Source organism: Podarcis tiliguerta, assembly GCF_965153285.1.
Source record: "Podarcis tiliguerta genome assembly, chromosome: 6".
NCBI lineage: Eukaryota > Metazoa > Chordata > Lepidosauria > Squamata > Lacertidae > Podarcis > Podarcis tiliguerta.
This window is the reverse complement of record NC_139539.1, coordinates 39,256,746-39,278,698: the sequence shown is the minus strand read 5'-3', so window position 1 is coordinate 39,278,698 and position 21,953 is coordinate 39,256,746. Positions and strand designations below refer to the sequence as shown.

The following is a 21,953-nucleotide window of genomic DNA, read 5'->3' as shown; positions in this document are numbered from 1 at the left end:
AAGGAAGGGTGAGGCTGTATAAGGAGACTTTCAGATATCTGAGGGAGATTAGATTTGGAGCAGTGATGGCCATGGGCAGTAATATATCTGGATATGAGGGCAGAGATTGGGACCAAAGCAGTGGGGAGCTTTAAGGCATAAGGACTTTGTGCCAGTGCAGACGTGGGTGGGAAATCAACGCAGGTGTTTGAGAGGCATCACATGGACAGAATGATGAGAGGTGAACCATCTGAGCAGCAGAATTCTGGGCTAGAACTGGGTTTTGCTTTGTTTCAGCACCAGAGTTGCACACAAGCATCTCGAGATGGTTCCCAGTCAATTATATTTATAATTAACTGCTATTCAAGCAAAGGGGAAATTATGAGCTTTCTTAATCAGGTAAGATGGATGTGGGGAGACTTCTGGCCTTCCAGATGTTGTTGGACTCCAATTTACATAAGCAGAAATGGGGAACTTGTGGACCATGCAAAGAAGGAGTTATGGGTCAGAGAAGCATAGATATGTTGTGGGCATTGTTTTTATATATGTTTAATTGACATAATTCAATAAAAAAAAAAACAGTGCATAGGTGACTACAGTTTATAAATACATGGTAGTGTTCTTGTAATGCCAGTTAATGTGGCTTCCAGTGCGTGAATGTTCCAGAGCATTGAAATTAAGACATTATTTAAGAAGTTGAGTATCCTGTGGAGTGCATATTGCATGCCTCTGAACAAGAAACAGCTTATAACCAAATATTATGTCAAAGAGCATGTTTCAGCAGGCTTGGCAAACTTGCCACTCACAGCCCTGTTATGTGCTGCCCTCCCTCAGGGATCTGAATAAATTACTTTGAATGCAAACCATAGCTGGCATTGTGTTGCCTTTTCTGCTTTGTTTCTTATATTCCCTGTATAAAAGCCACACAAAGTAGGTGGATCATATCATTGAAGTGACTCAGATTTATATTACTTGACAGTGGGCATATATACCCGCCTTGTTGGAACAGAGGGAAAGCTAAAATGACCTCAAGTAAAGCCATTTTCTATGCTCTTGTCATCATTTGCTCCCCGCTGACCCCAATATTGGATGCATAACCAAAACAACAACTACTGCATTACAATCAGTGCTGGCAGCTGGCAGCCTGTGCCAGGCTGTGAGTGTCCTATTCTTCCTCTCACTTCTAGCAACATTAATCAGAAACTTCCAGCAACATTGGACCTTAGGTTTAAGCATGGTGTGCATTGATAGTCCCCATCTTTGAAAAGTACCCACCTTCTTTCTCCCCTATGAGTTTATAATAGAGTGCAGTATTTCTCCCCAGTCCCTTTCATTCCAGATTCTATTTGGTTCTGGACAGTTTCACAGTTCTCCACTTTCTTGCTTGAGATGGGACGGTGAAGCATTTCTGAAAAAGAGCTGTCAATTGTCTTTGTAGCAATATCAAAACAATGACACTCTCTGTCATTTTTTCAGAGGCTAAAACTTTGCTTCATCTTCAAAATAAAATAAAATAAAATAAAATAAAATAAAATAAAATAAAATAAAATAAAAGTTTTAAAAATATTCCTTCCAGCAGCACCTTAGAGACTAAGTTAGTTATTGATATGAGCTTTTGTGTGCATGCACATTTCTTCAGAAAAATTATTTATTTGTTTGTTTGTTTGTTTTGTTTTGTTTTGTTTCGACTACGGCAGACCAACACGGCTACCTACCTGTGACTTTGCTCCATCTTGCATGTGTCAATATTCAGGTGCGAACATTAGCTCCATTCAGGGGTGTAGGTCACGGGGAGGGGCGGCAATCTGTGCCCAGGCGCGGCGCAGCGATCTGCCCACAGGGGCAGCGTGGCGATCTGCCCACAGGAGCGCTGTGGTGAGCTGCCCACGGAGTCTGCCTGGCAGATGCAAGCACTCCCAGGAGAGACGTGTGGCTCAGGTGCGCTGCAGGCCAGGCCCCATGGTAAGTGCTGCCCCCCGTGGTGTGCCATTTTGTCACACCCCCCCTCAGGGATGACACCTGGGGTGGACCGCATCCCCCCCTTCCTACGCCCCGGCTCCATTTGTTGCATTATGGAATCCTTTTATTTTGAACAACTAGAACCTGAAGCCAAGAGTTTGCAGAGTATCCCCAGCACCAAAAGGAGACAACTGTGGAATACTGGTATTGTTCGGGTCTCTTGAGAGTGGGGAGATTCAGGAAGCAGAAAGACGAAAAGACACCTTTCTATGGCACCAGAGAGCTCAGGTTTGGGCTGACTGTCAGCCCCAAATCAAGGCAGTTTATTGCTTTATAGTGGTTCTGAGGAGAATCCGGAAAGTGCAAAATGTGTCTGTCTTCCATTATACGTGAAACATTCCTATGGGGCAAGGAGGCGATCTTTTTTACCCTTATGCCATGCATAAAGATGCTTACTATGCAAATGTGTTGCCCTTCAGATATTTAGGGACTCGAATTCCCATCAGCCACATCTATTAGAGGGTGATGGGAGCTTGTATTCTGCAATGTGCTATCCCATACTTGCTGCCCTGGCTATAAGTTGTCAGCAGTTTAAGAAGGTCATTTCATTCTTTCAACCTTAGAACCCTGCTGGGTCTTGCTCATACAGCGGACTTCCTTGCTAGGTTGTCCTCTTTCCCTGGAAAACAATTTAAAACCAGCATCATCATTTTACCGCATCTCTGTCTCTCTCTCTCTCTCTGTCTCTGTCTCTCTCTCTCTCTGTGTGTGTGTGTGTCCCAAGAAAAGAAAGCAGCAATAGGATTACATTTCTTTCCTCTATAGCAGCCTTTCTCAACCTGTGGGTCCCCAGACGTTGTTGAATTACAACTCCCATCACACCTAGCTAGCAAGGCCAGAGCTCAGGGATGATAGGAGTTGTAGTCCAACAACATCTGGGGACCCACAGGTTGAGAACCACTGCTCTATAGGATCAACTGCCATCAATAGTCCTGGAAGCTCGTAGATCCTTGTCATGGGATTGGGTGGATCTATTTAACCCCCAGATTAGGGTGGCAACTGTGGAAACAGAATGCTGAACTAGATAAGGCTTTGTTCTGATCCAACTGGGGTCATCTTATGATATGGTTATGAGTAGAGGCCACCTGAGTTGACTATTAAAGGGAATGATAAAGATTATGACCCTTAGCCAGGCAGATACATACTGCCATCAAGTGCAAGTGAGCTTTCTTTAAAAATTGCCACTGTTAATGGCAGTTTCCAGCGAGGAGGGAATGCTTCTGGACTTCTAAGATGTATTTCCAAAGCTGTAACTGAAATATATAAACCTCAAAAATTGGATTTCATCTTAAAAATCATGATACAGCTTTAATTTAAAATGCATGAATAGTGCTGATTCAATAACCTTTGAATGCATTAAATACTTAAGCTGGCTAAAATCTTCTTTGCTTTATGTTGAAGTAAATTGAGTCAGAGTTCCTTGTTTAGAAAAGTTTAAATTATGACTTCCACACTGAGTGCCATGTGTGTGTGCTTATGAAGGCTAAGAAAGCAAGTTGGAATTTGGCTACCCTCTTCAATCCCCCCTCCCATTTTATATTCCTAACCATTTATTCCTTTAATCTTTCATTTTATACTCATGAAAAGTAGAAAGATTCACATTGGCTTTGGCCTGATGTTTGCATCTAAGTAAACTCAGTTATAAAAAGGCTGATAGAGGAATTAAGATGTTAAGAAAGACTCAAGTGCTAAAGCTGCACATTTGGCAGGTTTTCTTCTGGGTAACATTTGGCATGGAATGCAGATACAGATGCAATTAGACAATTATGGCTGTCTAGATAGAAGCAAATATAAACTTGGAAGTTCTACTTAAAACAATCATGAAAACAATAATTCTAATTGACAGATCTTTTGGTTCAAAATTCCCTACGGTCTTAGTGGAACTTCAGCTTTGCAAGAAATTAAACATAAATATACAACACAGTAAGAGATTGTTTTATTGCTTGAAGTTTTCATCCCCTCCAATGAAAATGTAGACAAAACCTTGGTATAGCAATAGGTCAGGATTCTGATAAGAGAAGGAGGAAAGTGAACTTTTATTTTGGATAAATATTTATATCCTGGCTTTCCATAAGTCATGCTCAAGATTCTTAACAATAACAAAACCATAAAATTAATTATCTTAATTATTAAGATCATGTCAGAATCTATCGCATTGAAAAATAAAAACCAATAAACAGAATGTGTTAAAATTTGGAACAGTGCCTTCAAAGTATTTGTTTAACAAGGGTAACAGACACAAATGTCTGAAACTGCCTCTTAAAGGCTAAAAGTGTGTGTGTGTGTGTGTGTGTGTGTGTGTATCAGTGATAGAGAGGGGAATCCTTTTCATAGCAAGCAGTAAATTTTCCACTTAGAGGACTAAGATGAGTCTTGTTAGCTCAGACTAAATGCCTATCTATGTCAACCTGTGTCAATTTAATGCCCTTCACATGTTTTGGACTAAAACTTCCCGTGGCCATTTACCTCTAAATGAAAAATATATTGTTTGCTTTAAGACTGGATTCATTCACATGGGCACAGAGGTTGGTGAGGCTGTTTTGCTCTAGCATCCTATTTCATAGTGGCTAAACAAATACCTTTGAGAAGCAGATTTTGATGGCTGCTCATAGATGTTAATGATGGCTGTCCTCCATGAATTATCGAAACCGTTTTTTTAGCCCACCTAAGCTAGTGACCATCACCACATCTTATAGCAGTGAATTCCATAAATCAATTGCATTCTATGAAGAACTGCTTCCTGGATCTGCTGCTAATCAATGTCATTACAGTGGTATCTCGGGTTACAGATGCTTCAGGTTACAAAGTCCGCTAACCCAGAAATAGTACCTCGGGTTAAGAACTTTGCTTCAGGATGAGAACAGAAATCATGCAGCATGGTGTGGTGGCAGCGGGAGGCCCCATTAGCTAAAGTGGTACCTCAGGTTAAGAACAGTTTCAAGGTTAAGAACAGACCTCCAGAACGAATTAAGTTCTTAACCCGAGGTACCACTGTTGATTACTTTGAGTTCTAGAATTATGAGAGCATGGGAAATTTGTCACTATCCATTTTCTCCACACCATGTAACTGGTATAAACATCTGTCATCTTTCCTCTACCCTTAAGTGTACAGTGGTGCCCCGCAAAACGAATGCCTTGCAAGACGGAAAACCCGCTAGACGAAAGGGTTTTCCATTTTGGAGGTGCTTCGCAGAACGAATTTCCTATGGGCTTGCTTCGCAAGACGAAAATGTCTTGCGAGTTCCTGCGATTTTTTTTCGCTCCCCACCCCCTTTTTCTAAGGCACTAAGATGCTAATAGCCTTTTAGCAGCTAATCCGCTAATCCCTTAAGCCTTTAATAGCCGCTAATAGCCGCTAATCCGCTAATAGGGTTGCTTCGCAAGACGAAAAAAACCGCTAGACGAAGAGACTCGTGGAACGGATTCTTTTCGTCTTGTGAGGCACCACTGTATTTTTTCTAATCAAAAAGGTCTTTAAACTGGAAGGTACTCCCAGCACCTTGTTAAGAATATGAGAAGAATCTGCTAGATCAGCCCAGTGACCTATCTGGTTCAGCATCATCTTCTCATACTTACAAACCAGATGTCTTTGGGAAGCCTGCAAGCAGGACTCAAGTGCAAGAGCACTTGGTTTCCACAGCTGGCATTCAGAAGCTTACAGTTTTGTTCCTAATGATCCGCAACATAGAATTTGCCCCTTCCACAGCTGCTGCACACTGGGGCAACATCTTCATCTTCCCTATGACCCCATGAGCATGTATGTGAAGTTAAGATTTATTTATTTTTTGCCCCAACATGCAAAAAAACACATGTTGAATTGTATTTGCGATTTTATGGCCCATTCACACAGTTTGGAGAGATCCTTTTGGAGCATTTGCAATCCTGTTTTGTTTTAATGACCCTGAGCAACTTAGTATCATCAGCAAACTTGGCCACTTGGCTGCTCACATCGTGGCTGCCGACTTCTGCTTTTACATTATAGTTTCTTAGTTGGGACCACCAAAACATTATGCAATATTACACATGTGGCCTCACTGTCAGTTTTTATGAAGTCATGATTCTTGTTGGTTTTATATAATAATCCCTGGCATGGAATTCACCTTTTTCATAGCTGTCACATACTGAATTAACAATTTCGTCAAACCATCTGCTAGAGGCCCAGGATCATTTCCCTAGCTAGACAGTTTCCTGGTAAGCTATTGAGAACATTCTTCTTTAAAATAAAATGGGCTACATTTGCTTGTGATGGAGTTTTGTTTCGCCTCCCCTCCCCCAAATTTCTTCTCCATTGTACAGTATAGGATTGTAGGGAAGAAACAGCTTTTGGGGGAGTGGGAACAGGGGTGAGAGTCATACCAGGTTTCACATGATAAATAATTGTCTCTTTGTCCTCCTGGTCAGGTTTTTAGTCGGGGAATTTCCCCCTGACATGCCCAGTTTCCTTCTCTGTCATGCTTTCAGGCAGCTAATTACATTTTTTTAAAGGGTGTAATGTAGGGCACTCTAGATCAGAGAGCCACTGTTCCAGTTTCCTTTACGCACCATAGTAATCTTGGGTGAGCGTTACAAGACTACGATTGTTAACCGGGCCTCTGTGTCAGCAATGCTTTGGGTTTCCAAAGGCCCCTTTCATTTTAAACAGTATAGAGTTTCACTTGGCTTATGAAGTACAATACCAGTCTCCATAGGGAGCCATGGCTGAAGCAGGAAGTCACAATCATTTCAACAGCCTGTTCAAATAAACAAGGATGCTGTTTGATACATCCCTTCTTAGAACGGTTGCTGGGAAGAAAGGAAACATCTGCCTGGATATAATTGTCATTTTATTGGTTTTATTCTCTCCCCATTGTGATGTATTGAGCCATGCGATTGCATAATTGTGCAACTATTATATTCTGTTGTGCAATAAATGTAAAGAGACTTCTCTTGATCCCTGGCACTACTACTTTTCTGTTTAGAAAGTGAAAATACTATTTTAGGATGTTAAACAGCTGTGGAAGGAAAGGAAAGGAAAATGCGTTGGCCAGCAGTAGAAGTAGTAAGCAAGTCTGTGATTATAGTTTTCTGTTCAGAAGCCAGTCACCAAAGCCAGTCACCAGTCACCCAATGAGGTGACTATTATTTATACTCACCTTAATGATATATCTTCCATGGTTCAACAGCTGCAAATCAACAGGTCCTTAGTGTGTTGAATTCATAATTCTTTTTTCTTTAACAATTCGTACAGTGAGGACTAATACAAATACCCACCTTAACGAGATTACAGATTGCCACCCTACTGTGGGAAAGATAGTGGGAGGAATGGAATGCAGGCTCTGAAAGACAAGGATTTGCTGTCTTTGCAGTAACTGAGAATTAAAAAGCAAATGGCTGGATAGATTGAAGACGGTGAGGGCCAATGCAATGATGAGATGCTCACTGGTATTGTTTGTGGAAGCAGTTTATGCTTCTTTGCTTAGCTCTTGTAAACTATTTGACAAGTGTGGCACATCTCTTTCAATATGGGTATATTGCTGTTTAAGACTACCCCCCGACCCAAAAAACCCTGACGGTTGCCATGTGCCAATTTTAAATGAATAAATACATACTTTAAAATAAAGAGCGAATGGATCCAGCTACAGCCCAGTTTGACAGTCCAGTTTGACAGTCCATCACATTTGCTTGTGGCTTTCCTTTATTTGTTTCTGGTGCTAATAAATCCTACTAAAGCGAGCAAATTCATGAGTCACATTGTATGGGGTTTAACTTGGTGGCTCAGTTACCCAAGTGCCTCCTATACTGGAGTATAGTATGTCAATACAGATACAAGTGCCTTGTGGTTCTTTTCTGTTTAAAAATAGATAAGTGTATTGTCAGCGGAGGAAAATCTCACATCTGGGCCCTTGGCACAAGCTGAGACTTGACTGTGTGTGGATGTGAAGTGCCTTGGGTGTGGTTTCTTTTGTCTTCTCTCTTGGCACTGAGTGTGGATTCTAAAATAAGAGTAAATGTAGTTTGCACAGGTTGTGACAAAACAAAACTTCCTTTTTCGGGTTTGGTGGTCATATTCATTGGAACTTATCACTAAGCATATGGACATAAGAAAAGCCCTGCTGGATCAGACCAAAGGCTCAACAAGTCTAGCATCCTGTTATCATAGGTTGTGCAAGCGGGACCTTAGCACAACTGCTCTCAAGCTGCAGAAAAGCCATTGTTTAACACAGCTTTCCCCTTGCCCCAAATGTCAAAGAATGACTTAGATAAAAACAAAGGGAAATGTACTTTCCAGCCTCCCACCTTGGCACACCATTCTTCCTCCTCCACCAGAATTGAAACATACCTTTGAAATAAGGCCTGAAATCTTCTAATGGCCAGGCTCTCCATCTTATCTGACTGTACTGTTCCCACAATTCCAATTTGTTGGCAGCTTATGTGGATTCCGCTTTCAAAAAAAGAAAAGAGAAGAAGAAAGCATTGGATGCTAGCATAGCCATGTGCTACCTCTGACAGCAGCCAGAGTTTCCTTTGCAGAGATGAATGCTTGCTTCGACCACACACTACCAGCATTTGGCTGGCTTTGTGTGCAGCCTATTGCATTTTATTAAAATAGGTTGTTTAATTTGAATGTAATTGGAGCTAAGCTGAGTGTTTATTGGATTTGCCAGTGGGAATAATGACGATCAATTGTGTCTGAATTATTGTGAACATCATGGCATGTTTGCAGCAGCCGCCGCCACCTTGCCCCTGTTTTCCTCTCTTTTCTTCCAGTTAACCTTTTCTGGTTCTTTTGTATTCCAGAGCAAAGAAGTGGGGCAGCAGCTACAGGAAGACTTGATGAAGGTCCTGAATGAGCTCTACACGGTAAATCAAGTTGCTTTCTTGGCTCCTTTTCAGAAAGTAGGAAAGAAATGTTTGACTTTACCCTGCCTGCTGCAACAGCAGCAATCAAGCATTGGAAGTGATAAATGGCTGCAGTCTGTACTGAAGCGGTGTGTTATTTGCTAGTTGGTTATGTACTGTAAATTTCTTTTTTCCCTTTTTGTTCCATTTTTATCCTCTGCCTGCATCTCTATTGCTTTTCCTCATGTTGTCTGATTGCGTTCCACATCAGGCTGTGAATACTAGTGGAGACTTGGGGTGCATCATTGAGACTGTGCACAGTATAATAACTGCAGCTCTGAGATCAGCTTTGGCTGCAAGCATGCCACATACAATTGGTTCCATTCATTCCACGTGCAGGAATGCACTATGCACTAACTTCGTCATGCAGTAATTTTTCCACAATGATGATTTATAGTAGATGCTTGCATATCACTTACTGCTTTAAGTCTGCATTCTTAGAAGGTAGGGTGGCAGCAGGTTTTAGATTTCTTAAATATATTGAGGCAGTAATGTTTATTACAACTCAACATTAGCTGTAGTTTTGTACCTGGACCCCAGGGTGGATAAAACTAGAGAGTCTGCAAAGACACAGCCTTGCTGTCAGTTCAGTGCATATGAGTCTTCAGAAATGTTATCCAAATGTATCTTAATAATAAAATAGATTAGTATAAGCCCAGAGAAATGCCAGATATATTATCTCTATACTATAGATCGATGGTAAAGTAAGGTTACCAGACATCCCCGTTTCCCAGGGACAGTCCCCGGATTTACAAATCAGTTCCCATACAAAATCCATTGAAGTTGAAAAGTGTCCCCGGATTCATTGAAAAAAATCTGGTAACCTTATGATAAAGTTCACACAGTTATTGTACATGGGGGGGGGGGGGGAATCTTTCCCAAACCAGCACCTTGCAATGTGGACTCTGTACATATGTATTTGGTAATTTTTCATTTTCTTAATTTAATTGAATTTTTGCACTAATTTTAGCCTACACCTATGTGATCCACAAATCCACTACAGTGGTACCTCGGGTTGCATATGCTTCAGCTTACATACGCTTCAGGTTACAGACTCTGCTAACCCAGAAATAATACCTCAGGTTAAGAACTTTGCTTCAGGATGAGAACAGAAATTGCGCGGTGGCGGCAGCGGCACAGCGACAATGGGAGGCCTCATTAACTAAAGTGGTGCTTCAAGTTAAGAACAGTTTCAGGTTAAGAACAGACCTCCGGAACGAATTAAGTACATAACCAGAGGTACAACTGTATTCAAAAAGACCACCAAAGGTTATTCCCTTCATTATCATTGCTACCATGGGCCTCCTTTGGAAGGGCAAGATATAAATTTAATAAGCCAATCAAATCAATATATAAGCAGAACTGATAACTCAACCACTAGTGAAAATCTTACAAAGAAAGCTTGTCTGGTACCATAAGTATGTTTTTGACTTTGGAGTACTCCATACATTCTGGCACTGGTGAAGGAGAGTTAATGCCGTCTATAATAAATCAATGTCTTGTACCAGGAGAGCCGCCTTATTTGGTATTGTGTTAGCACAGGTATAGGCAAACTCGGCCCTCCAGATGTTTTGGGACTACAATTCCCATCATCCTTGACCACTGGTCCTGTTAGCTAGGGATCATGGGAGTTTTAGTCACAAAATATCTGGAGGGCCGAGTTTGCCTATGCCTGTGTTAGCATCTAGTGTTGGGCCAGAGAGACATGTCAGTGATTCTTCTGGTGTTGGTTTTTTATTTGTTGTTACCTTCTGATTTAGAGCCCTGCTCTTTTCATAGATGAAAGGTGGTCTTGATTTTTTTTATTTAAAAAACCCAACCTTTCTTTAGTAAATAAATTAATAGAACCTGACGATTTCTGGTGGCTCCTGATGCTTTGCCAGTGCAGTCTGGTGTGCTGCATATGTGCAGGGAAACTCCTGTTCCTGCTTACATACAGCTCCTTAACTTGAAGCTGCTAGTAGATCTGCAGCTGCTGAAAAGCAACAGAGAGCTACGTCAGGGAGCAGAAGCCTGCAACACACATCAGTGCCTGCCCTGTCCTTTCATTTACTCTGCAGCACAATCACTGGGTCAGACAGCATCAACTGCATTATCGAGGGTTCATTTGTCTCCACGTCAACTAGTGTCACACATGCTGTCATTTTTCAGCAATTTCTGTTGGTTACTTAGGCTCGGGTGGCGAGAAGGTAGATGGGGATGTACCGATGTAGAGTGATTTATAGCAGATCGGCAAGGTTTCAGTCTACCGATGGTTTCACGGTAGCAGCAACAGAAAGGTTCCCCCAACCCCCACTGCTGAGATCAAGAAAGTCAGCAGCGGGGAGAGATGCAGATTTTTGTTTCACTGTGAGGTTTGTTCTTGTACTGAAAACAAATTCCTATGCTGGGTATGTGCCCAAAAGCATCATTTTGCTTAATTCTAAGAGAAAAATCCCCCACTTTACTATTTTGTATCTGGCTCTGATTGGTGCCTCTCAGGGCTCTAGTAAACAAAACATAGATGTTGCGAGCCAGAAGCCTGTGCATCCCTGAATTGTTTATTTCCTTACGTTAATATCCTGCTTTTGTTCCAACCTGCAGACTAAGGCAGCATACACATGTCATCCTGATACTAACTAGATTTGGATCTGCTTGGCTGCAGGAAGGTGGTGGCTTTCCATGTCTTCTGGCCATTCCCTGGGACTTAGGCAAAAAACTCTCTCTCTCTCCCTCTCTGGTTTGAGGCCTGCCGATGAGCTGCGGCAACATTTGAGCCAGGATCTTCAGGCTCACAGTTTGTATGCTTAGCTGTTACGCAACCAGCTTTCTGTTTTAATGCCTTTCTGCTCAGCAGTATAGCTAGTAAGAGGAACAAGGAAGAGTCATTGCCTGGAGAGAAAGAAGAAAGTGTTAATAAAAGTCTCCCATGCAAGACATTTCTTCTTGCACAGCTGAATGGGATATGTTCAGCGTTGATTAAATCTGTCTACACAGCAACTGTGACCAAATTGCCTCTATTTTTGGAAACAGTCGTGCAAATGTTTTCTTTGGGGTTGCTGCTCAAAAGAGGGGGTGCTCTTGGACTCTACCTAGTCAACAGGGGTTGCTGCAGTGCCAAAGTCTTTTCTCCACACAATCTGTGAAAAGATGCTTTAGGAGTGCTCTTGTTACCCGAAGCACATTGACCCAAACACAGAGCGGGGGTTATTAAACACTTAGTTTAGATCCAGAATGATTTTGCAGAACCAATGTGAATCAGCAAATTACAGAGGAATAGAGGTTATGTTCTATTGTGGCCAAATGTTTGGAAATGCCTTTTTAAAGCTGCATTTCAGGACCTTTACTGCCTGGTGTGGTGCAATGGAATTTTTAGTACTTAGCTAAATTCCAGCTGCAGATGTTTAGCATTTTGAGCGCTAGGTTGGTGTGGCGACATAACAGCAGCACTCTGCAGGAGACTGGTGGGTGCGTCCTGCTTGCGGTTTTTAGCTCGCTTCCTGGAAAATGGGAATAGTTAGCCTTGCTAAATCCACAAGCATATTCCTATAGGAAAAAGTTTGTGCTGATTTGCAACAATGTCATTAGGTCATTGCGATTACTAAGCAGCAGTGTGGTGTGATTGTGAGGAGCTTAGGATAACTGTTTTAAAAATGTGGATAGTGACTGCCAAGTGTTTAACTTGGCCACCCTAGCTGTTGAGTATTTAGCATTATTTTAAGTGAGAGTTACAGGGACTTGCATACTTTCTGGACAGAACTATACTGAGAAAGGAAAATAGCACTTAATTGTGTGGTGGTGTATCACCAGGGCATGGTTCTCTTGAAAGAATACTGCTGAGCTGCATCATTTAATTTTCTCCTGACATTTGTGCATCACAGTGAACATCTACAACCAGCTAATTTTAATTTTAACTGGGTACTAGTGGAATACTTTAATGGAGTCAAGGCAGTGTTTTGGAGGACCCAACGTACCAGGAAATGTGTGTAGAATCATTTCAAAACATTACTTTGTGCCTGAGATAACCAGTGTGGTTGCCTCCAGATGTTATTGCACTATGCCCTTCATTGTCCCTGGCCTTTGGCCATGCTAGTTGGGGGAGCTGGGAGCTGGTGTTCTACAATATCTGCAAGGCACCGTATTGACTCCCCCTATCATATGCTCTTGTCTGGAGAAACCACAATGTACTGATATGTGTGTGTGTGTGTTTGTGTGTGTGTGTGTGTGTACACACACACACACACACACACACACACACCACTTGAACTTCCTATACATTACTGCAATTCACTTCTAACATTCTTTCAAACAGTAATGTGAAGATCACGAGAGTTGTGTTCCAGATAAAATAATTGCTCATTATGCTGATGTTGCATGCTTCTCTCCAGCATCTAAATATCAGGTTCTGACAAATAGCAGAAACAAACCATAATGCAACACTATACCATTTTAGAGGTATGCTGTTGTTTCTACTGTTTGCTTCACTTTTCGGTTTCTTTCTTCTTTGACCAAGGATAATTTGTTGTAACTGTTTTAGAAGCAGGGCATGGGCATTTGCTCTGACTATGACTGCCATTACCGAGCCTTTAAAAATATTTAAAATTGAGTACCATATTCCAGGGGTTGTCAACCTGGTCCCTACCGCCCACTAGTGAGTGTTTCAGGATTCTAGGTGGGCTGTAGGGGGTTCTACGGCACAAGCTGAATTCTCCTTCCATCAAGCACTGGTGGGCGGAAGGAAATTTTACCATCAAGGAAGATGCATTAATGGGCGGTAGGTATAAAAAGATTGACTACCCTGATCTACTCCATAAAGTCAAGGCCCATAATTTTTGTTGACCCATGATCCCATTCTTAAAATTGTATAATTATGGTATAATTTGGGGGAATGCACATTTACTGACCTAACCATATCAATTTCAAATGGCAAAAAGAGATAGTGAAGAGTTGTTGCTAGTAGCAAACTGATGAGGTGCCAGTAAAGAAAGGTTTCTAAAATCTGACCAATCCCAGATAGATATAAACCTGGCTTCCAAGCCAGTGGCATTTGATCTTTCCAGGCCAGAGACCTTCCCGTAGCCTTAGTCTTAATCACAGACCCCACCTTCCATTCCTCTCTCCTTTCTTACTGCTTCTCTGCCTTATTCAACTCAGCCCACATCGCATCTATTAGTCCAGTCAATTTTGCGTACATAGGCAAGTACTGACAGGCAGTCATTTTAGATTTCTTAACCTACGCCATGCATAATTTTTCCAGTGCAATCCAATTTCTTCCATGATGATCAATGGCAAAGTGCAGGGGGCCTCAAATGGTGGAGGTGGTACTAGTACAGCCCATCTTAGCTGGTTGTGGCTCACTTGTGGAACATGACTCAGCCATTTGAAAACCCAATGTTCATTCATCCTGTTATTGAGGTGTTGTCGTTTTGTTTTTAGCAGTTGCTGCTCCCACCCACTCACCCATTGAAATGGGTACTAGAAATCTAGATGCCTAACTGTGAAAGAACAATGCACCATGGCTACATAAAAAGCTTTGTCAGCTATTACAGTTTGGGAAATAAGAAAATGATCTCAAAAGGGCGATGAATCATTTGCAGGCGGAAGGAGGGGCAGGGACTTCATGTATCCCTGGCTAAAATAATGCCTTTAACCCATTGGGATTTTGAACACTTGTGAGAGTACTTTCCAGTTCTTTCAGGCAGAGAGTGAAAGAGAGAGAGAATTTGTTTTAAATGTAAAGCCTGTGCTGACTAATAGTCTGTTAAAGTGATGGGAATATTTTTTTAAAAAATTCACTCCAGCGATGCTTACAATTAGAAAATCTTTTCCACTTCAGGAGCATCTCTGTCTGACAGAGCAATCTACCTGGCAACTGAAATTGTACATACAGTTACAGTGTTTTTTTTGGGTTGCACGTTAAACCTCTTAGTCATTCTATTGATCTGATTATTCATTAATCCCTTAAGATGCCATAGAATTCCTTCATCCCATGATTAGTGATAGTAGCTAGAAGACACAGCATCTTCCTCAGAATCAATTGCCACCACAATGCATGTGCTCATGGCCCAATGTGCAGGAAAAGCATGATGCACCATCTGTTTCCTGCATTTGGGAGCTGGATTTACAACATAAAACTCAAGTTTCCTCCTTTATCTCTAGTTTAGCAACAAATGTGTGTTTTTAAACAAAGCATGGAGTTACAGAAATGTGATGCTTCTGCTGTCTCTGCAGCCTGAGAATTTGGCAATTGCTAGTCTGAGAGAAGGGGCTGTGATTCTAATCTGCCTACACTCAGCTTTACAGCAAGATGGCCTAAGTCTCAAGAGGCCCACATCAGTTTCCTCTTCCAAGGGTGACTCCAGGTGGTGTTGAGAGTGCTGAAGAAAAGGGTGCCCTGTAACATCCTCTGTTTGTGTGGTGTTTACAGCAGCTATGTTTCTGTCCTGGGTCTTCATGTAGTTGATATGATCCTTGACCATGATACTACCATAATTAGGAGCCAACTATTCTTTCAGTTCCAGCATGGAGATAATCAGTTTCTGGGCTGGGTCTCTTTCCCTCAATGGAAGGAGGCAGGAGAGACTAATTCTCTGCCCTGTTTAAAGCTATTATTCTAGCTGCCTCCTTTCATCTTTTCATATATGATAGCTCCACGTTGGCATGTAAATTATTCAGCACATCACTTTAACACTGACCGGGCTTGCATTTTTAACTGCGGCTTCTTTCTGTAACCAAGAAGCATTGCTTAATTGTTACAGGAGGAGAGCCACATAGAGAAGGAGAGGGAGTGGGAGCGTATTCGATTTAACAAAAAATATAGCCAGGTTCAAACTGAGGTGAAACAAAAGTCAATAGCCTTGTGCCAAAAAATTGAAAGGACTTGAGGCGGGAGTTTGGCTTGTGTCAGGATTTCAAAGCTGGAACAGATATCTGCTCACTTGCTGAGCGTGTTTACAATCCAGTTAGTATTGAATATCTAAGACACTTTGGGGATGGGGGAGCATGACAACATTTGGAGACCTCATAAACTTTTAAAATAACAATCTGTTTTCCAACTTCATTATGGCAAGCCACCATGAACACAGTATGTGGAAAGACAAGGGAAAAAAGACTTTCAATAACTAAACCATAATGCATTTGCCACTGGCCTATGTCTTTCTCCTTCCCTTGCCCCACTAAAATGCAGAAGTTACCTTATATGTTCATCACGTTTTAGAAAAGTGGATGAGGAGAAAGCTGGGCTAAGGAGATGCTGAGGTGGAGAGAGGAGTGTCTTTGTTTAATAGAGGTCTAAGGTTGAAGCCCTGGTCAAAGATTCTCCAACTTTATCATAATTAGCCTCCCCAAAGTGGGAAGTAGCCACCAAGCATGCTCATATGTATGTGAAGCACACTGCTAAAGCTCATTTATATTTAGCATGTGGCCACCTGGAAGCATTGCAAGCAAGGAAAGGAACAAGTCACTTTTGGTCCACTTTTGGTCTTTCCCCTGGCAGTTGTTTATACTTCCTTAATAAAAAACAACGTATATCCTGGAAAAATATAGAACAATTGAATCATATTTAAAGACTGTTATTTTCCTAATACCAAATAGATGCTTTTATATTCTTAATTGCACTGTTCATTGCATTATCGTATTCCAACTGGAAATAGAAACATGCTTACACACATCTCTTGTTCTCCCTTGCTATTTTCTTCTGTCCTTTTATAATGTACTGTACAGTGGTACCTCTGGTTACGAACTTAATTTGTTCCAGAGGCCTGTTCTTAACCTGAAACCGTTCTTAAGCTGAGGTACCACTTTAGGTAATGGGGCCTCCCGCCACCGCCGCATGATTTCTGTTCTCATCCTGAGGTAAAGTTCTTAACCTGAGGTACTACTTCTGGGTTAGCGGAGTCTGTAACCTGAAGCGTCTGTAACCCAAGGTACCACTGTATCACTTTACATAAGCTAAACACATTTAGAATGTTCTGAAACCTTTCCGAATACTAACCCTTGGAGGTCCGTGCAGTTCCACAAACCATATAAAACAGTATATTTGTGGATTAGCACAGCAGAATTGAAATATTTAAAAGTGTAAAGTAGAAGCCTTGGTATGTTGACTGGGGTGAGTGAAAATCATGCCTTTCCCTTCGGGGCTGGTAAAAAGCCTGTGCTCAACTGCTGGACAATTGTCTCTTGCAGGTGATGAAGACCTACCACATGTACAATGCCGACAGCATCAGTGCTCAGAGCAAGCTGAAAGAGGCAGAGAAGCAGGAAGAGAAGCAGATTGGCAAGTCCGTGAAGCAAGAGGATAAGCAAACCCCACGCTCCCCTGATTCAGCCTCCAGTGTCAAGTTTGAAGAAAAACATGTCCGGCGAAGCTCAGTCAAGAAGATTGAGAAAATGAAAGAAAAGGTGTGTGAGCAGCATGATGGGGCTAAACTGCTGGGTGACTGCAAAATGCAGTCTCTATAGGGGTATTAAGGAGACAGAGCCCAATAATGGAGAAATCAATGAATTAATAAGTGGATGGCTTTCGTTTGCTTTGTCAGGGAAATGTTGACATCCTTCCAGGGAATCTGGAAGCTTTGGTTTTCAGGCCTTCAGTGTCTCGCATAGTTCCTTGGTGCCAAAGCCAAGTAACACTCCGTAGTGTGTTCAACACAGAGAACTACAAGTAGAGTTGTGGGACTAGACCAAATAATCCTATGCAGTGATGTTCCCATGGGGTGCCAATTGGCCTTTGTGTCCCTGCATCACCAAAGAAGTATGCGGTTTACATACTACTTACAGGATGCTTTTATTTTGTCTAAAAGTATGGAAGATTTCACAGAGCTCAGGTCCAACAGTGAGGAATGCTGAGAGTCGAAGAATGCTATGTGTTCTTTGCGTGAGACCCGCACTTCTTTTTCTTCTCTTCGTTGTTTTTCTTTCTAATAAACTCCTTTTGGTTTATTTTCAGCGCCAGGCAAAATACACAGAAAATAAACTGAAGGCGATTAAGGCAAGAAATGAGTATCTTCTGGCTCTGGAGGCCACCAATGCGTCTGTGTTCAAGTATTACATCCATGACCTGTCTGATCTCATTGATGTAAGTACACTGTGGTTTGGGCCCAAGCACTGAAGTTTGCTGCTGTAAACCCCATTATGTCTCTCTCCTCAGTTAAACTATGTGTGGTCGGCCATCATCGTACAATTTAGGATTATCTGTGTACCTGTGTACAGAGTGGTGTCTCAGGCAATTGCATGAGATCAGCAGTGCTAGGGCAGTTGTTTGTGAACATGGAACTCATTATGTGGGGGTTCAAAACCTTTGGCTGGCCTTGCTAGTCAGGCCAAAATTTGTGATTTCTAGGTTGTTGCGCTTCCTTCAGCGCAATCTTATACATGCCTACTCTGAAGTAAATTTCACTGTTTTCAACGCACACACATTTCAGCCTTGGAAGCAAGCCTGTGCACACTTATCATGGAACTCAGTGGGTCTGACTTTGGAGCAGACATGCATTGGGTTAGGATTTTTCATTCCTGATCTCATGTTGCGTCTCTGTGTGAGGTCAGAGACAATTCCTTTCTCCTCTCCCCCAGCTGTGGTTTGTTTCGGTGCTGAGTCTCCCAGAGTGCCTCTACAACTGGGTGCCCACACTGCCATCTCTAGTCTTTCCCTCTGGGACAAGGACAAAGTATAGACTTGTTTTGGCATGGGATGGTATGAAAGGGGAGTACTAGAACATTCAGTGTAGCTGTATTGGACTGTCCAAATCTCAGGGCAACTCAGTTCCTTCCTTGTCCCCAACTGCGAGCTGGATAGAGAAGTGGGGCTCCTATTGTCCTTGCCCCATAGGGCAGTGGAACAATAGCCGTAGCAACCATGGTAAGCAGGATTGTGGACTACTGTGACTAAGCTAAAAAGCTGGTGGGACAAATTGCAGCATTTTACATTCTTAAGTGATTAAGTAGCTAATACTGAAAAGTGATCCAGGTCTTTCAGAGTGTGGTTAAATAAAACATTATCTGCTGTGTGGATTCTCTACTTCCATCCTAGAGGACTGATGCAGTGACTATATTGAGCTGATTACTGCTGAACACTGCTTTCTCTGCTTTTTGGTGGCAGCTGTAATAGCGTCGTGTAATCAAAGTTAAAAATAGCCATTGGGGAGCCCTAAGGGTAATTTGGGGGTTGGGGTTGGGGGGAAGGGGCCTCCAAACAAGCAAATTAATTTATCGTCTTTGCCTGCTCTCCACTGTTCCTTGTTCAGCCAGTCATAAAATCAAACAGGTCATGCTCACTTCAGCTCACTTCAAGTATTTATTGGAGGACTTTACTGTTCTTTCTGCTGTGAAGTGCAAGCCTTAGCAATACTAGGAAACCCTGTTTTGCCTTCGTGGAGAATAGTTGTGCTGTTATAGAATCATATCACCCTGTGGATACCTTCTATTTTCTTTTGCTTTTGTATGTTGGCTGTTGCGTGATTTCAAAGTACTTACGAATTACACGTAAACAAGATCTCTTCTGTAATGCTCCTTAAATGCCCACTGTTTAATTTATCTGAATGATCTAGAGGGCATCAAGTGAAGTCATCCTGTTTTCTTAAGACTATGCATGAGATGCATGGTAATTACATTTGACTTACTAAGGGGAGATGTACATGTTCATACAAAGTATGTGGTACCACCCTCATCAGAATATAATTTTAGCATACAAGTTAGTGATTTGCTTCAGTGTTTCTCCTGCGTAAAACTCCCTGTTGATAGAAAGCTAGCATCTCAGAGAAAATATGTTTTTGATTAGCCTTTTCCTAGATTTTAAGAACACCTTACATTGAGAATTATTTTTAAAAATCTGATTCTCCCATGTGCATTTTGAAGTGGCGGAGGTCCATGAGGGTGCTAACATTGCTTTTTCTGAACATGTACGGTTTTGTTTTGTTTTGTTTTGGTTTTTTATGAGAAGGATAATTTTCTGGGGACTATGCCTGGTGCTAGAACTGCTGATGCTGAGCTTCTTTCTTTAATGTTTTATACGCTGCCAGCAATATGCAGGTGTGACGTTATCTATAACTCTAGGACAGCCTTAGAGCCTATATTAAGCAGGTGAGTCAAGAATGAGGGAGCAGTCAGTTTAGCTGGTAGAATGGGAGAGGAGAGTTGGGTACCACAGTCTAGGAATGATGGCTAAAGCCTCGGAATCTGACTCTTCAGCATCAGGTGAGACTTGGGTTGCTTGCTTGGGTTGGGCTAATAAGCAACTGGATATTGAGGAAGGAGGAGGGGGAGATGGCTTGATAAGTAAACAGGAAATCATTCCAGGCATGACAGAAAGCACAGAGATGGAAGACAAAGGCAACCAACAGCAGATAAATTTGTTGCAAAAGGAGTGAGGAGTTTAAAGGGGGATATGGGACCAGATTATAATCACAGTTAAAGGGAGATGTGGGACAAGCTGTAGTCAGAGTTAAAAACGACTAGATTATTAACACCAGGGAACTAATGGAAGAACTAAAGGAGAAGGCTGATGCGATCATAGTAAAATGCCATGAAATATGGGATAGCTACCCCTGCCAATGTCTATTCACAATTTTCACTTTCTGTGCCATTAGAAAGCTTCCCTGAGGCATGCGTTGGGAGGAATCTTGTTAGAGCTCGTTTGGATTTCCTTAATAAATCCTTAACTCTTCTTTAAACACAGAGCGGTAATCTGAAGGAGTTGAGATAAGCGCCATCATTTATCCAGATTACAGGGTGACGCTTCTCCCCAGGAGCCCTAAGGCTGCTCTGGTTATACACCGGTGCCAGGCAAAAGCATTAGTTTCAGCAATGCATCACTGTTTGCTATTTCTGAGTGCTGAGAGAGCCAGCTCACGCGAGAGGCTTTCATCCATCTAATTTGTCACAATCTTTTAACTATATAAAGAGTTTGCTGTGCTTGATAGTACTTTTATTCTGCAATCCTAAATAACACCTTCTAGTGAGTCTCACTGAATTGAGAGACTTATTTCTGAGAAAATTAGGATTGCGCCGCACATTTTGGAAGGGGTTGTAACAACTACTGTGCTGTTATGCCGTGGAGTGCCAGGGTGGGGAAACAGGTGTCTGGTAGCTAGAGGTTTACATAGGCTGAGGTCAAGTCAGAAGGCCATACATCTTTATTGGTTACAGCTCACAAAGTTTGGCAGGGCATAGGGGAAGGAAAACACGACTGTTGGCTGATGCAGCCATCCCAGCTCACTTGCTAGGTTAATGCTGATGGGAATGGCAGGTATATAGGAATGACCACAGTCCAGACCAATACCATGGACCAGTCTGATGACCTGGATGTGAGGAACCATGCCAGCTAAAGAGGTGGGCCTTAGGGGGACTGTCCTTTTGGGAGTGAGTGGGCTTCCCACCCCTGCTGACTCCTGATATGAATCTGGCCCATTGCCTTACCAGCCAAGAACAGAGTTGTGACAGTAAAATTAGACCATGCAATCGGTCAACAAACTGGCAGCGTTGCTGTGCCAATGGCAAAAACCTTGTGTTGGAGAGCCCTATCAAAGGGAAAAGGTGGGATATAAATAAATATATAGTAACAATATTGCACTATGTTTAAAATTGCTTTGTAGACCTTGCAGCTTGGTGGCTCACCTCTGATCTTGGCAAGGGAACAAACTCTAGAACTTAGTAAGAGTGGGTGGATAAGTCAACAATGGGGTATTGCCCGAGACACATAGGGGTCCATAATTTGTGCCCTAGAAGCAAACCGAAGGAAGAAAATTCCCCTACAGATCTGCTTGCCCCCTCCCACAGCAGTCGGAAAGCCCTACTTACTGGTTCCTGGGGTAGAGGAGCATGGCATGGCATCCTCTGTGTGAACGTGCCATCAGCTGCACCCAAGAAGGAATTGCCCTCTTTGCTCCCTCCCATCGCCATATGATGGCACAAAACTGGTAAGCAGGGGCCCAGGGCTTGACATTTTTTCATAGGTGAGGTAACAAAAGAATACTGTTGGATCATCCCTGTGAGTGCTGTTATGTTAAAATTCGCTCTAAGACAGGAGACAGTTGTGTGACTTAGCTGAGGTGACTCAGGCCAGGAAAAGAGAAACAGAGGGACATAGTCAGATCATTGGTCCA

General features: G+C 42.2%; 1 protein-coding gene across 8 annotated transcripts in view; it reads left to right on the top strand.

Moving 5' to 3' along the window:
• The window catches only part of SRGAP2 (SLIT-ROBO Rho GTPase activating protein 2), a 191,042-nt gene that overhangs the window by 100,243 nt on the left and 68,846 nt on the right, over window positions 1-21,953 (top strand). For all 8 annotated transcript variants that reach the window (XM_083444263.1, XM_083444265.1, XM_083444264.1 and 5 more), the window contains 3 exons: window positions 8,776-8,838; window positions 17,041-17,256; window positions 17,804-17,932. In XM_083444263.1, the coding sequence (XP_083300389.1) occupies window positions 8,776-8,838; window positions 17,041-17,256; window positions 17,804-17,932 (408 nt within the window). The remainder of the gene's footprint in view (window positions 1-8,775; window positions 8,839-17,040; window positions 17,257-17,803; window positions 17,933-21,953) is intronic.